The 13902-nt window shown below is 52.9% G+C and overlaps 2 protein-coding genes across 2 annotated transcripts; both read left to right on the forward strand.

Moving 5' to 3' along the window:
* Positions 1-835: 835 nt before the first annotated feature.
* Positions 836-4243, forward strand: COL26b_003929 (uncharacterized protein; the record flags this gene model as incomplete). The annotated part of the gene is made up of 7 exons (XM_053176814.1): positions 836-1723; positions 1792-1970; positions 2134-2495; positions 2555-2682; positions 2731-3367; positions 3672-4025; positions 4056-4243. 7 exons carry the CDS (start codon positions 836-838, stop codon positions 4241-4243), a joined length of 2736 nt encoding a protein of 911 aa, XP_053039136.1.
* Positions 4244-11269: 7026 nt separating this feature from the next.
* On the forward strand, positions 11270-13188 carry COL26b_003930 (uncharacterized protein; the record flags this gene model as incomplete). Its single annotated transcript, XM_053176815.1, has 3 exons — positions 11270-11293; positions 11366-12865; positions 12913-13188. The coding sequence occupies 3 exons, from the start codon at positions 11270-11272 to the stop codon at positions 13186-13188; spliced, it is 1800 nt and encodes a 599-aa protein (XP_053039137.1).
* Positions 13189-13902: the final 714 nt, after the last annotated feature.

Here is a 13902-nt window from a genome sequence, read left to right on the forward strand (position 1 = left end):
GACATCTCCACTGCAATGCCGGTGTGAATATCTTAGGTGCCTTACCTAGATACCTTATGTAATCAATGCAAGCACCACGTAGTGCACACCGTTCGCACTGGTGCCTCGGCCCGCCAACGCGACTCCACTACCTAACAATCCTCATCCGCTACGGGTGGTAGGTACACTAGGTACCTACCTGAGGTGCTCTGCGTTGCACTGTTGGCCTGGCTTGGTTTTTGATGATGCAAAGCATGTTCGCTGCTGTCACTATTGCTACTGCATCTACTCCATATTCTTGCAACTTCCGGTATTCCTGCCTCGCCAGTCCGTACGATTGTCCGCGCTTGTTTCCACTGGCAGAGGTATATACTGCTTCTCTCTTTTCCGTCTAACCTGGTTTGCTGTCACATTCGCTCGAACCTGTCTCTCCCATCAAGCGCCTGTCAACGGCAGTGAGCAAAAGTCGGGCGAAGCTGGTAATGAGGAACGCGGAGAACAAACCTAACTAGTCTGTCTGGGTGCCTTTGAAGACGCCCTTATCTGCCTAAGGTAAGTTACACTCACTCGCGCTGCAAGGCTCATGCCTTGGTTCTGTGTCCGCGCCTTGTCCACGCCGCCCGGCCCTCTTTACACCACTCTCAACCTTCGCTAACTGCCGCATTTCGCGTCTTGGGCAGCATTCTCACCGAAACCTGCATTCCCTCGATATCGCATTCTCCCACCACTTCCTCGTCCTCCACCTTCCGAGTCTGGCCTGTACAACATCCGCCGTATGAACCAAGACCAATTCATCTGCTGAAGAAGCAGCTTCTGCAGGCGTCTGCCTACCCTACTCTCGACCACTCCAGCTGTCATGGACGGACAGGCCGCCAATGGCGCGGCCGGCTTGGGTCAGAATATCACCTCCGTGAACGGCGCGATTTCCGACATAATATCACAGATCCACCAGGCCCTCGAGGCTATACACAACCCTTACTCGCCCAATGACTCCCGTCGAGACGCGCAGGCCTTCCTCGAAAACATCAAGGGCATAGACGAAGCTCCATTCCACGGTTTTACCCTTGCCTCCGACAAGTCCCAGTCACCCGTTGTGCGCCATTATGCCCTTTCCCTTCTTGAGCATGCGATCAAGCACAGATGGGCCGACTATAGCGAGCAACAGTCCTCTACTCTCCGTGGTTGGATGCTGGAGCTCTGCCGCAGCCTGTCGAAGGACGATCCCTTATACATCAGAAATAAAACGGCTCAATTATGGGTTGAAGTTGGCAAGAGATCATGGGGCGCCGAGTGGATGGACATGGATGAGCTTTTGCTTCGCTTATGGCAAATTCCTGATTCTGCTGTTCACAAAGAGCTCGTTCTGTTCGTCTTAGAGACACTCTCCGACGAAGTCTTCAACGGCGACGATGCCGTGGTCGCCATGCGCGAAGGAGTGCTCAGCAGGAGCTGTGTCGAGATTTTTACTCCGGCCACAGTCCTTAGAGAGGCTTTCCCGAACAGGACTGCTGGCCCCGAGGTGCGATATGGGGAAGAAGGTTGGCTAAGCCGGGTATCCGAATTTCTCAGTCAGTGCCTTCAAGGGGATGCTCAGAACAACGACCAAGTTCGGTCTTGTGCCGTCAAATCCTTGTCCGTTTTCCACTCTCTGATGCCCTGGGCCATACCCAAGGCTGTTGCCGTGGCCAATTGCGTGCCTGTCATGTGCAGAGCCCTTGCGACACCCGAAGTGTCTATTCAGAAGGTACTTGAACGCTGCATGATTACGCACACTCGAGAGGAAGAGAATATGGGACAGCTAACCAGCAATAGGCATCTCTGGAGGCCTTACATGCACTTTACTCCCGGTCAAACTTCACCGAACAAGAGTTTAAGGATCTCGTTGCACCCATGTATGATGCCAGCTCAGTAGACCTCTTGAAGAGGCTCTTCGAGTGGTCGGCTGTTGACGTGGACGACATTGATGAGGACAAATACCAATTCGGTAAAAAGTTTTCCGAGGCAAGTCGTTGTCTGAGATGATTAGATTACATTTATTGATGTGGTGTAGATGCTGTCCCTCTTGGGCAACTATCTCGACCGAAGATTTTCGGCGATCCCGACGACTTCGGACGTAGACGGGTTTCTCAATTTGCTGCTTCTAACGGTGCAAAGCCCAAGTCTGATCATCGCCATACCCGTATTAGCTACGTGGACGCGGCTACTCAACAACAGACTCATCGGACAGAGCCCAGCTAATACTCATCTCGTCGGCCCACTGCTCGAGGTCTGTGGTTCCCGCCTAATCCGTTTTGAGAACCTGCCGGAAGACACTCAGGACCCAACCTTCCTCTTCCTGATGGAAGATACTGATACCGTCCCGGAACGACATGCTTTTCTCGGCAATTACAGAAGGTTCAGCACACAGGTCATTGAAACAATTGTACAACTGAAGCTTTCCGACGCGGTTTACCATATTCTTGGCCAAGCCGAGCAAGTCTTGCAGCATCTATATGACGGTCACCCACCGATGGATGGTACGTTAATATATGTATCTGAATTACTTTGACGGAAATGGGACGGCTAATTTTTGTAGTGTCCAAGTACATCAAGCATTCAATGCCTGTTCTGAGCGTTGACGCACAATTCACAGTCATCGAGGCGGCGCTGAAAGGCTACATGAAGTGGAGAGCAAGCACGACTCAACAGAGCATGCCAGACTACGTGAGTAAATAGTCATGGGAAAGACGACATTCAGCTAATAGATGACAGGAACAACAGCGCGCTGCTCTAGAGAGAGATCTGGAGTCCTGGTGCAGCAAACTCCTCGAAATGAACTTTGAGGACCCTCTGATTCGGAAGAGAGTGCTACAATTGCTGGTTGCTTTCTCTACTACAGCTCTCGACAGGAATCCAGGATTCATGCTCAAAGTCCTCGAACACATTCTCATGACATGGCCTGCTCCTCGCCCAGAGCACCGAGCCTTTAACGAGGCGATCAAGGATTTCCAGTCCGAAAGCATGGTTGAGCTGCAGCGACTAGCCTCAAAGGTCCCTGACCACCTGCTAGGCGTATATGATCACATAGAGGCAAAGGTTAACGACATGATAACCTCGGGAAGCTTGGACGAGAAACGACAAATTGCTTACCAGAGCTTTCTCTTCATCATCATTCACCGAGCCACCAATATTGACCCTTCCACACAGTTTGAGCGTTTGCAGGGATTCATCAAGCCAGTCACAAGCCTATGGCAAAACCACGAATTGAAAAGTGCTCTGTCATCGTACGCGGGCTTTTGCGAATTGATGGCCCTGGACAAAGCCAAGCGATACCTCATGAGCCATCGCGTCCATGAAGTCAAGGATTGGGGCTCTAGCGAGCTGGATGCAGAGGGTCTGGCTCTCCAGAGTGAGTTAGAGGAGAGACAGAAGGTAAAGACAAAGTTGCCTGTTTGAGGTATCATCGACTGACCTGACGACAGGTGTTACCTCTTCGCCCGACAAAAACATTTCTTTCTTTTTCCGTAGAGAAGCTCGAGAAGTCTTCAGCGCCCTTCCAAATCTCGTATCGCTTGTGGAATGATGGCTTTCCAATCATCTTACCCGACCTTCTGCAATTTCTCAGGTGAGATTTCCAGTCATCCCTCAAGCTCAGCCTACTGACCAAGCCTACAGTCATGCCCACGCCTCGCACAATCCAGATAATTGGACAGAACTGCCCCCTGAAATGCGGTCCGTTGTTGGCGGCGTTCTCAGTGATCGTTTTTGGCAGGCGGGAATTTCTGAGGGCAGCAAAGATGAATTCTATGCCCGCGTCATGGACAAGAAACACACTCTCGAAGGGCTCGCTTCGACGATAAGGGGAAGCGTGAGGTTCGTACGAGAAACATGCTATGCCATTATCTACTGCATGAGCCGTTTGGAGATGCAGTTCTATGGCTTCAGCGAACTGCCGAACCCCCTTGCACAAGCGCTTTTCCAAAATTCTTTCTATCTCTCTGCACATCAGCAGATCAACTTGCTGAATCTCGTGCGTTATCTGGTGGACGATTGTCCACTAGAGCAACGTGAGCACTTCCTTCCCCCACTCCTTGCAGCTTGCTTCCAACAGATGGATGCAAAGATCAACTCGGAGTGGGAGAAGCTGGAGCGCCAACAAGCAATTGACGCTGCTGGGGATGCGCTTACCGAGGAGATGAAATCGGAAAGCATCTTGCGCCAGGTCACTTACACTGCCGTGATCATGGTGGCGGATTTCCTGGATCCCACTAAGAGAAGTAAGTAGTGTCTTTCCACCTCTCATGATTCGCCTCTCTCTGTCGTTTCTTCATTCAGCCATGTGTTCCAGTCTCCTGCAATCTCCTCTGAACCACTTGGTTCAGTTTGCTTGAGACATCCCCGCTTAGATTTGCCCACGCGTTCCGAACCTCGGCTTGGAGATGCAGTCTAAGGCTTCCCGGCGGTGTTTCTGTATTGCTATCCCGGTATGGAGTACTAACATTGAACGCAGACCCTCCGTTACTAAGATCACAAAATGGGCACGAGCCACCTCGCAGGTATCCGTCATTGAGGAAATTTTGCTTGATGCAGTCTACGATTGTGGAGCCGCTCCTTCTCTTCTGCACTCACGCAATCCGGATGAGAGACACGCGATGCTGTAGCATAATTTTGCGGGTATTTCGATCTATTGTTCCGGACTTCCATCAGTCGGAACCGATCTCGCCAAAATCTGTACCTGCGCACGAGGGCCAAAACTCCACTCCCAGCGGCAAGGATTCTTCTCTTGATCCGACGCCAATTTCCTCCGAAGCAGCTTCCGCAATCAGGGAGTACATCTCATCGGAAGTGCTCCAAGCTTGCATCAACTCATTCCATGAGCCCTACTTCGTAGACCTTCAGAAGGACCTGGCCTCATTAATTGCCTCCATAGTGGTTTATTACAGCCCGTCGACTAGCACGCCCAGAGACGTCCTCCTTTCGCTACCCAACATTAAAGTAGCTGATCTCGAAAAGCTGAACGATTTTGTGTCGAAGCCAGCATCCCACACACGCCAGCAACGAGCACTTGTGCTTGACCTTCTCAAAGACCTCAAGGGAATAAGCATTGCAGAGCAGGGAAAATTGCCCAAGACCAGCAGTTTCGGGCGAGTCAAGAGATCAAATCGCAGTAAGATGGCGCAAGAATTCATGACACCCGCGAATGAGTCGGCTACACGCAGCGGAGCGGTCACCGGGGCGAGGCAAGGCACGCCAGATGGCCTTGAGGGCGTGGCCAACTTATTCGAGGGCTAGTGAATCCTGTGATGATCGGTTCCTGTTAATTTGCGCTGTCTGCCGCGGAGGAGGACAGGGGGAGGAGGGGCAAGCGGGAAAGACACGCATGTGCTCAGTATGGAAATTTTGTTGGTTCCCCCTGCGTTTGCCGACTGGCTGTGCATCTACAGAGCCGCTTACCGAGAAAGCCTGCATACACAGTTTGGGTCAACGTTGTATAGACATGGTTGAGGTGTCACGCCTGAGAATAGGTGCCTCGGCACTGGATTGGGAAGGTTAAAAGGGAAGAAGGAAAATAAAGATACCAACGCTTTTCGAGGCGCACTGACTGATGTTGTACCGTTCCGACCACAGGCTCTACCCTCAGTCATATCTCCAGAGCAGCATACGGATACATCAACATTGCTAGTTTCGCTGCCTAAATTGTTGTACATGAGCCGTACAGAAGCTGAGCCACCGGCTGAAGTCTCTAACGTTGGATATTGTAAGTCGCCCGCTCGCGCGATATGCTCCTTCTTGTCAGGGACAGGTGCAAGCAACAGTAGCACTGTGCCAGTAGGAACCTGGTTGTGACAACGTGAGTATTCAGAATAGTTCATACAGAATACCTGAACGTGAGCGACAAGCGATCGGACTTGCTAGAGGCAAAGCCGATATATGGAGAGCGACATGCAGGTGCAGGGCCGCAAGCATTGCCGGACTGAGATGGCTTCATCCGGGGTCCCGTCACGTTGGCCGGCATAGCTGGAGCAACTCTGACTGGTCAGCCGGAAAGTAACGGGGGATCGATCCGCAGCTTCGGCCGATGGATCATCCGTACCCGGCAGGAGAGACATTTATGTACTTCATGAAGGCCGTCGGGGACAGCAGCAACTTCTTTGCGAATGGTTGTTTGGTTGAATTTACGGGTAGAGTGTACACTGACGCGAAGAGGGGGGAGCAAATGAAATAAATAGATGACAAGTCTCGACCTCGGTAATTGACACGTAGCTCAAGCTGTTCATCGTCGTATTGCGCGGATATATGTCGGGACTTGTTCCTGGCGACATGGGATCGGCATCGAGTATCGAGCGCAATTTGCAAGCCTCTCCTCTACCTCGATTGGGCCCTCTGATTCACATTCGGCCAAACCAAGCAGCGTACAGCGTAGACCCAAAGTCTTCCCAATGTAGGCAAATGGAGCACTGCCCATGGAAAACCACATGGCCACTCGCAACGCATTATTCGAGGAGTGTGGAGGGGTAGGAGGGGGCAATTACTTGATGCTGCTTCTTCTTCTTCGGCCGAGGCATTGAAGAGATAGGCATCTGAGACCGGGGGCCATTCATTGGTTTGCGTTGCTCCGCTAACTACATGGCCGACGTCTGGTACGCTGGATTTTTCTTCCTTTCCATTTTGTGCCTCGGCCAGGTTCTTCTTGAATCTTTCGCAGGAGGGTGGGGTAATGGTTGTTCCACAGGTTTGGGTCGACTCGAGAAGGGGTGCCCGCGTTGCCCTGAGTTGCAAAAGTTTGGAGGTTAGGATGTTTACGTGTAGAATTCTTGTGTCGGCACTCCTGCACAACGAAGAGGGCATGAAGAGGGCATTCGATGCTGGTGATTGATCACTAGGGTGGACGTGATTATTTATGTGAAGATGGAAACATACACAGTACCGAGCGGGGTTTTGAGGAGCATTAATGTGCTGTCTCTGAAGTACCTAACGCGAGGCTGGCCGACCACGTGCCTTCGCAATAGTCATGATTTCGCTCGTAGGTAATGGAGCACAAAAAGAAGCAGTCAGCAAAAGAATACGGAGGTATATGCTGGGGTGTAGCGGGATGGGATGGTTTTCACTGAGGCTTCGGCTTCACGACACTGCGTTCTATGGATGAGGGTCGGTATTCGTAGGTGCATTCTTTCTTAAGTCGGGTCGGCTTGTGACGGATAAAGTACTACAGCCCGCTGTCCCTGCTGATCCTTGCGATCGACTGCCCGCGTCATTGTCTCTGCAGGATACAAAGTGCTGCCTGCGTACACGAACAGTACCGAATTAAATCACAGTGTTCCTGTGCGTTATCTCAAGATCTAGGAACCCCGGCACGGGTCACCGTGATCGACCAGTCCAACTAGGACCGCTTCCCCCGGAGACCGGATATTGGGCGATCTAGAACTAGAGCGTATGCTTGCACAGCTTGGTAAGATAGCCAGGCAGGGACGGACAGGGAACTCGACGTCTGGTGTTTGGCGTTTCGGAAGAAATGCCCGGCGAGTAGCGTTTCTCGGGTCTGGGTCACGGTAAAGGATAATCCTCCGTTCTCTGTCAGGTACGGCGGTGTCGTGTGTCTGGCCTACCAACAACCTCGACAACGGCAACGGCGAAGTTATAAACCCCGATGACCTGGACTTAGGAGACCATAGTATTGACATATGTTTCCGTAGTTGCAGAGGGAGCCGGAGACGGTAGGCACAATGAGACCTCGCACGGTTTTACTTGAGCTTCTGGAGAGCCTGCGGTCATGCGGCGAGTAGCCTTCATCCCGACCCGGTGCCAACCCAATTGTCGTTCGACTGGGCGTCTGAACTGAACTTTGCACACCCGTTGCGGGCTATGCAAGACAGCAAGCACAATACTGCGTACTGTTCAAAACCAGGGGCTGGGATACTACAATGTTCGGGCGTCCACCTCCGGGAAGTATGAACTGTGATGGGACGATCAAGGAATTTGCCGTCGGAAGTCACCACCATCGTCGCACCAAGAGAGCGCATCTGCTGAGGTGCCTCTGGAGAGGCGGGGCAGGTCCGTGGGTTGGTCGATTATCCGTACGGATACTGCGCAGTAATTACTAGTGACATGTCAGGTATTCGAATCTCTTGAGTCGTGTCGCCTGAGCTTAAACTTGGACGTCTATCAAGACAACGAGCTTCCTTGAACTGTAAAATCCCAACCGTCATCTATACGCAGCGAAACATGCCTTTCATCTGTTCTCGAATCCAAGGAGGGCCGACTCGTCGTCATCTGCTGGCCGATGGTCAATCACAATTGCCTTTGTCTCTGGCCCTTGACAATGAGACAATGTGGGGTCTAGTCGAGTACTTAGATAGGTAAGGTACCTTCGGGATTTGCCATGTCTCGTTTTGGCTTATCTTGCCTGCCTTGCCTTGCCTGTTTCCTGCATGTCCATCAAAGATTCAAAGATGAACAGAAAAGCGTGCTATCTACGATATCCGCATGAATGGAGAGGCACGCATGTCTCAGTCCACTTGTCTCGGCCATACGCCTCTTGGAGCAGCACAGCATCGCAGGTCAAGCGCCCCCACAAAATCTCTGGGCCTCACTCCGGTCGTAGTCTTTAGTACGGATACAGTGTGTGCGGCGGTATTCTTTGCCATTAGGCCAGAGGCAGAGGCCACCCCTGCCGGTGCGACCAAGTGCGGATACCCGTTGTGTATTTAGATAACGCCACGCACTTTGAGACGCGGAAGTACCCGTTGTTGATATCAGCAGTAGCATGCGTCTAACAAACCGTTCAGCCGGGGGCCTCAGTGATGAGGAAGAAGCTGTCACCTGTAGTGTACTTACCTACTATAAGTACGTACATACGAACTACCTTAGGTATGCAGAACAGGAAGAACAAGCCCAGGTGAAACCGTCCAGAGACCTCGGCGCGCTAGTCAGCGCCGTCGGGGTAGCCTGCCGAGAAGTGTTTGCGCCACCAACCAGAGCACTGGAGACTGACAGAAACCGAGCCCGACGCAAACGGCCACTGTGGTTTTCTCCGGCGCTTGAGTTCATGACTTGGTTCAAAGCTGTTTGCCAGGCTGCTGGGGCAGACAACGCCCGTCAGCCGCCATCAGCCCTGGTCAGGACCGGACGTGAGCTGTCAAGACTCAAGCCCAGCCGAGGGCCTACCTAGGTATTTAGACACGTAGATTAGATGCACTCAGGTTGGGCCGTTCGGAGCAAAGCGTTGAAAAGCAAACCAAACTTAGCTGACCTCACCACAAGGCGGCCCTTCCCCGAGTCCCCGACGTCTTGGTGCTTCGTCGTGCTGGGCATATCCTGGCCGCAAGCTTTGTGAACCAGGTTCTGCTCCCCCTCGCTGTCGCGCTTTCTGCGACGACTACTGGTCTTCCTCCCATCCACTCGTCCCTCTCCCCCCCTTCAGCGAGTTGCACTCGCACTCGTCTTCTCTCTCCCGTTGTCCTTTGTTGTCAACCAACGAGTGTCGGATCTGCAGCCCATTGTCAAAGCGGCTCCCCTGTCACGTCCCCAATATGCTACCTACCTACGCAGTAGCACAGTGCCCACCTCCCTCAGGAACCTGAGGCACCTACTCTGTTCTACTGCTTAGTAGCTTTAATACCTTACCTACCTACGCAGGAGGTAAGGTACCTAAGGTACCTCATGTAAGGTGTCTAGGGAGGCACGTTACTCTTAGTTTGCAAGTACCGAGTCTTCCCTCCCCCTTGCGCATCACTATCCCCTGTCTGCTCCCCCCTTCTCGTGATCGCTGGTCTGATGCTGGTAAATTGTAACGTGCTGGTAATGTGATGTGCTGTGCTGTGCTTCCATGTCTCTTCCCACCTCCCCGAGTCCCCACCACAATTCACAATCATTTCCCTCTACCCCTCCCAATGCAACGCATCGCCTGCTACAGGCTAGCCACATGCACTAGCACTAGCCAGGGCAAGTCTAATCCGACGGGCGGAGAGGGGCTGAAGCCCCTCTCCAAAGTTCCGTCTCCACTGTACTTGAGTGTTTGAAGAGACGTTGGATCGGGACGCCCTACAAGTACTTGTATGTGCCGACTGGCGCTGCGCTGCGTCTGGAAGAAAAGGCTGTATTGATGGTTTTCTTCCAGGGGTGAATTGCTACTTTCTCGTCTTCCAATACGGCCCTGCAAAACTCGGTGCCGAAAAAGAAAAGAAGAAACCGCCCCTTCCGAAAGAACAACGCACGAACGACACATAGAACCCAATCAACGCTGCGCTTCTCCAGGCCGCCCCAGAGCGGTTCGCCGATTTGTCTTTTCCTGCCGACCTTCATCAGCTTGCCTACATACACAGCCTGTGCCACTCAATCACTACCCACGATCTTCGTACGCTGCCTTTGCTTACCATAACCACATCCTGCTCACCCTCAAGGCGGGTTTCTGCTGCATCAATCAGTTCTCCAGGACCTCGTTTGGTTCATTCTTTCTAACCGAACGCTACTCGACGACGCACACCCTGCAACCTCAATCCCATCTTGGGCTGTGGCCGGACCAGGACCACCCCGGATCCTCCAAACCACGGTCACCCCCAGACCCAGCAGGGAAACAGGCCCAGTGAGACTCGCAACACCGCCGGTTCTCAAACACCACCGGAGTGGCTTGGAAGACTCTCATCTATGCGCCTCTCTGGCATTCTTGTGTCTCGTCCACACCTGCCATCCTCCGCCCAATCTTCCCTCATCCACGTCAGGAACATCGCATAGAAAACGTCTGTTCCTCTCACCTCCCATTGGTTCTTGAAAACGACCAGGCCAACATCAACTCGTCCTGTCCACTGCCCGACATTGTGGTTTCGATTTGCCGTGGATACACATACGTCGCCGCCTTCCTCGCCTCCTGCTAACCACCCCATCATCTCAACACGAACACGCGCTCCCGGGCCCGACCTGTTCCCGAGTCTTGCTCCCAAACATTCGCATGGTTGCCGGCTTTCTTTTTCTTTCAGATTGACGTTCACTTTGTCCACGTTCCGAAATAGGTCGCCCACCTCTCGAGTTTCATGTAGCCGCCCTCGCGGTCTAGAAGTTACCTGTCGATCTTCCATCTTCACCCTGATCTACCGTCACCGTGATTTGCACGCTGGTTCACACTTCAACAATCTCGCCGCTCTACCAACCCGACGAACTCTACTAGGCGTCCGAACCGAGTACGTTTACTTCATTGCTGTCACTTTGAAGACGCACGACCCGTGCCTCGACTTCGACTTCTTTTCGACGCCGGAACAAACCGACTCTGATATTCAACGCCATGGTTTATTGCGGAAAGCCCTCGAGGGGCTGCCAGATGTGTAGAACCCGAAGGATAAAGGTGAGTTATTGCAACATGAAAGTGAGCCGCCGTGGTGTCGTTTATACTGACTAAGCTGTGTCTGCCGCAAAGTGTGACGAGACGAAGCCTACGTGCAACCAATGCGCCAAGTCTCGCCGACAATGTCCTGGATACAAAGACGAATTTGATCTGGTCTTTCGTAACGAGACCAAGGCGACAGAGAGGAGGGCCCAGAAGGCAAACCGCAAGGCGCTGGCACAGAAGGGAAAGGATGTCGACTCGCCATCGTCAGGGTCCGAGAAGGTCATCTCTCCCACATTCAAGAAGGAAGCCGACTCCCCAACCGCCGTGAGCCCCGGCCTGAATGTGCCCGTGGAGCAAATGGCATCATGTCACTTCGTCGCCAACTACGTCCTTTTGCCCCGGCAGGGCAGCACTCGTGGCTTCATGGAATATCTGCTGCCTCTACTCAAGCATGATCAGGGCAATCACCATCTACAGCATGCTTTCAACGCGTGTGCTCTTGCCTCGCTAGGCAATCGGCCGAACGCTGCCGGGACTGGGCTCAGCGACAAGGCCCTGGGCCACTACACGAAGGCACTCGCAGCGACACATATAGCCCTCCAGGACCCCGACCAGTCCAAGTCGGACGCCACGTTGGCCTCCGTTCTCATGCTTGGCCTCTTCGAGAATATGACAGCCCGTCAAATGGGTATGTTTGCTTGGGGCTCGCACATCGAAGGAGCAATTCAACTGGTCAAAGCTCGCGGCCGCAAACAACTACGAACCAAGACTGGTCTACTTCTCTTCATCGCGGTACGAACCCAAATGATCATACACACCCTGAGTACGGGCACGGCACCCATCATGGGCGTAGAGTGGTGGCTCAGCGATGCGGTCAAGGACGAGTCAGCCGCACAGTGCCAGCGGTTAAATATCAAGACTGCCGAATTGCGTGCCGAGGTCACCCGTCTGATGTCGACTGTGGCCAGAAGCCCCGAAAATATTGACATCATGCTTGACATGATTCGGCGGGCGCAGACAGTTGATCAAGAGTTTGTGAATTGGATGAGAAACACGCCAGACTACTTTCAGTACACAACCGTGGCGTGGGAAGACAACGTTCCCAATGGGGACTATACCAAGGCCGAGGTGTTCCCGGGTAGGGTAGATGTGTACCAAGATTTCTGGATTGCCAGTGTTTGGAACATGGCACGAGTATCCCGCCTGATTCTTGCGTCGGTCATCGTCCGTTGCGCCGCGTGGGTCTGCTCGCCCGTCGACTATCGTACAACCCCGGAGTACGCGACGGCGGCACGCACATGTGTCGACACCATCGGCGACATTATCGCTTCGGTACCATACCACCTCGGCTGGCACTTGAAGCGTCCCGAGCTTCTAGAGCGAGCAAACATCTCCGGCTTCGCTTGTGGCTTGGAAGAATCCCAAAAAGGCCTTCCCGGTTACTTCCTCACGTGGCCGCTGGCATGTCTACACGGCCAAGACTACACGACGGACGCCCAAAGAGCTTGGGTGGTTGGTCGCCTAAAGTTCATCGGCGACGAGCTGGGTGTTAAGTACGCTCATATTCTATCACAGGCAAGTTCATTCGTACATTTACAAACTGGTCGCCGAGTCAGACTAACAGCCTTCTGTAGTTGCAAGTTCGTATCCCGTCAATGCTCATCAGAAGAGATGGGTTGATGGCGCAGCCCTACCCACAAGCTCACAACTTTGAGAAGCTCCTTTCAGCGAGATATGCTCCTCCAACCGCGGGCTACTCCATGAACCCTCTTCAGCAACGTGAGGCTATGCAGAAGGAGTTTGTGGAAAAGCACAAGGCAGAGCTACTTGCAAAAGCCACTGGAACCGCAGGTCAGGCAGGACAGTGGGTGGCGCAGAACTGGTTGACGGTGCGGTCCGGACCGCAATGATTCACCAACCCAGAACAAGGACACTCTGCGGAGGCGGGCCTTTGGAAATTTTGCGAGCTGGCTCACACGTCGTCTTCGTCGTCGTCTTCTATCTTGGTCATGCATTCCCACTTGTCGTCCTTTCTAAAACGAGACTTTCCAACAATCACCTGGAATTAGAGCAATGGTTTGTTGACGGACGGTATGAGCAAAAGTTGGGAGAGGCATCTGCCAGCCCGCGAGGGTCTGAGCAGCGCAGGTTTCGAGGGGATTTGATACCACGGCGTTATGATTGTTTACCATGTTGGCTTTGGAGGTGATATCGTTGACCAAACAATCCAATCCTTACTGCAAAGTCAGTTTTCACAGTATGGCGCACTCCTGGTAGAGAATGAATGAATGAATGCCCTATCAACGCAACGTTTTCTCAAAATTCGTTGACTGCATTATCGTTGTGACACCAAGTGCATTGCTGGCCCTCTGCTAGTATGTACGTCGTAGAAAACGCAAACGCTGGCACAGTATCAGTGCGTAAGCACCAGCAGAACCCGGCGGTACTGCCAAGACAGACTTTCTGCATGGAAGACGACCCCGCTTCCGTCCGTCCTAACCCACGACTTCGGCGACGGCCGTTCGGTGCTCAAGCGATTGCCGTTGGGCTTTCGACGCTGCCTCCCTCCAGAGAAGACTCTACGTTGGTAGGCATCCCTACTGGACCATTGTATGTCCTAATGG

This window comes from Colletotrichum chrysophilum, assembly GCF_026319265.1.
Source record: "Colletotrichum chrysophilum strain AFK26 chromosome Unknown scaffold_23, whole genome shotgun sequence".
NCBI lineage: Eukaryota > Fungi > Ascomycota > Sordariomycetes > Glomerellales > Glomerellaceae > Colletotrichum > Colletotrichum chrysophilum.